General features: G+C 53.9%; 1 protein-coding gene across 1 annotated transcript in view; it reads left to right on the top strand.

The window, feature by feature from the left end:
- APCDD1L (adenomatosis polyposis coli down-regulated 1-like) overlaps positions 1–1,817 on the top strand; it is a 17,925-nt gene that overhangs the window by 11,251 nt on the left and 4,857 nt on the right. Inside the window, exon 3 of the mRNA XM_010841905.1 lies at positions 1,572–1,815. Coding sequence (XP_010840207.1) covers positions 1,572–1,815 — 244 coding nt within the window. The remainder of the gene's footprint in view (positions 1–1,571; positions 1,816–1,817) is intronic.

Genomic DNA, 1,817 nt, shown 5'->3' with positions numbered 1-1,817 from the left:
TGCTACCTTCCCTTGGGCAAATCTCCCCACGCTGGAGTGTGAGTCACTTCTCTCTGTATTTAACTACCACCTGTACTGATTCTTACAGGTGGTAGTTCTTCTTACGATTCTTCTTAAGAAGAATCTTTATGATTTCCTTATGATTCTTCTTTAAACCAACTTGCTTTTGTTGGTGTAAATATATTCATGTATTTTTACAGCTTTATTGGGGGATAATTGGTACACTGTACACATTTACAGTACTGTGATTATGTTTCAAAGGAAGTGTCATATCACTATGGATATGGAGAGCTGAGCCACTTGCCATAAATAGGAGGTAACCCTAAAAAGAAAGTCTGAAAACGAAACAACATCATTAGGTTCTCACCCGAGTCTCTCACTGCCTGCCTGAGGCCCCGACTCTGTTTGCTTTGGGAGAAAGGGGAGGTTGGTATTAAAGACATAGGATAGAAAGAAAAGGCTGGTGAGAACTTTTCTCCTGCTCCAGCAGCCCCAGTACGAAAGATACTGAGAAAATAACAGTCCAGGTACTGCCTATTTGTGGGGGGACTCGTCCACCGTCCACCCCAGCTGAGCCCCCACGGGAAAGTCCCAGATGCTCCCTGGCCCCAGCCCAGGATGTGACAGGGTCCAGGAGTCCTGTTTTCATCACCGGCAGAATAAGGCCTGAGGACCAGGGCTGGCTTTGTAAATAAAGCTTTACTGGCACACAACCACACCCATTACATACAGTACTGTCTCTGGCCACTTTGGCTCCAAGACCACAATCTTGAGTAACTGCAACAAAGACCACCTGGCCACAAAGACAAAATAGTTATAGTCTGACCCTCTCCATGAAAAGTGTGCTGACCCCCCCGGTTTAGACCAACAAGTCTGTCACAGACTTGGATGAAACCTGGTTTGGGGTGGGGGGGCAGTGGTGGTCAGCTTGGCAAATGGGGAGACAATGTAAGTGCTCATCATTCATAAGTCACTCAATGAGGACCAGGGTTGGGGGATCCAGTGTGTGCCTGGTCCTGGAGCAGGTGCCAGGAATCCACTGGGGAAAGAATAGGCAGGACCCTGCCTCCTGGAGCTCAGAGCACAGGGTTCCCCACACAAAGCAAAGGAGCCCCCATTTCTTAAACCCCTCCCAGGTGCCATCACTGTGCTGGTTGCTTCCTGGGAGCCCGGCCTGTGGATCTGATGCCTGAGTCCAGAGGAAGAAGCTGGGCATCATCCCGGGTCACACTCCTCATGAGGGACTGAAATGGAATTTGAACCAGGGGCCTCTGGCTGCAAAGCCTGTGTGTTTCCTGGACCAATGGGGATCCCTGGGGGACCCAGGCCAGAAAGGGGGAGATGTCGGCTGAAAAAGGTGCTTAGGACAGAATGGAAGGAAAGCTTCTGTTGAGACCATAAGGCAAAAGGGGAAGGCCCCCAGCATGCAGGGTGGGGCTGAGGGCAGCTGGGGGAACTGAGCCTGCAGGCCTGAGAGGAAGGCTGAGGGAGGTGGAGCCCGGAGCCGCCCTGGGCTTCACCATGCACGAGCCCAGCTCACTGCCCTGCACTCTTCTCCCTCTGCCCCGCAGCTGCGAGGTGCGCCCGGGACCCGAGTTCCTCATCCGCTCCTATACTTTCTACCCCAACCGCCTGTTCCGAGCCTACCAGTTCTTCTACCGGGCCCCCTCGTGCAGCGAGCCCACCCACTCGCTGCTCATCAAGGGCAGGGTGCGCCTGCGCCGGGCCTCCTGGGTCACCCGCGGCGCCACGGAGGCCGACTACCATCTGCACAAGGTGGGCGTCGTCTTCCACAGCCGCCGCGCCCTGCTTGACGT

The sequence above is a fragment of the Bison bison genome, unplaced genomic scaffold, assembly GCF_000754665.1.
Source record: "Bison bison bison isolate TAMUID 2011002044 unplaced genomic scaffold, Bison_UMD1.0 scf7180017864167, whole genome shotgun sequence".
In the NCBI taxonomy this organism is placed as follows: Eukaryota; Metazoa; Chordata; class Mammalia; order Artiodactyla; family Bovidae; genus Bison; species Bison bison.
This window is presented reverse-complemented; position numbering and strand designations above follow the sequence as displayed.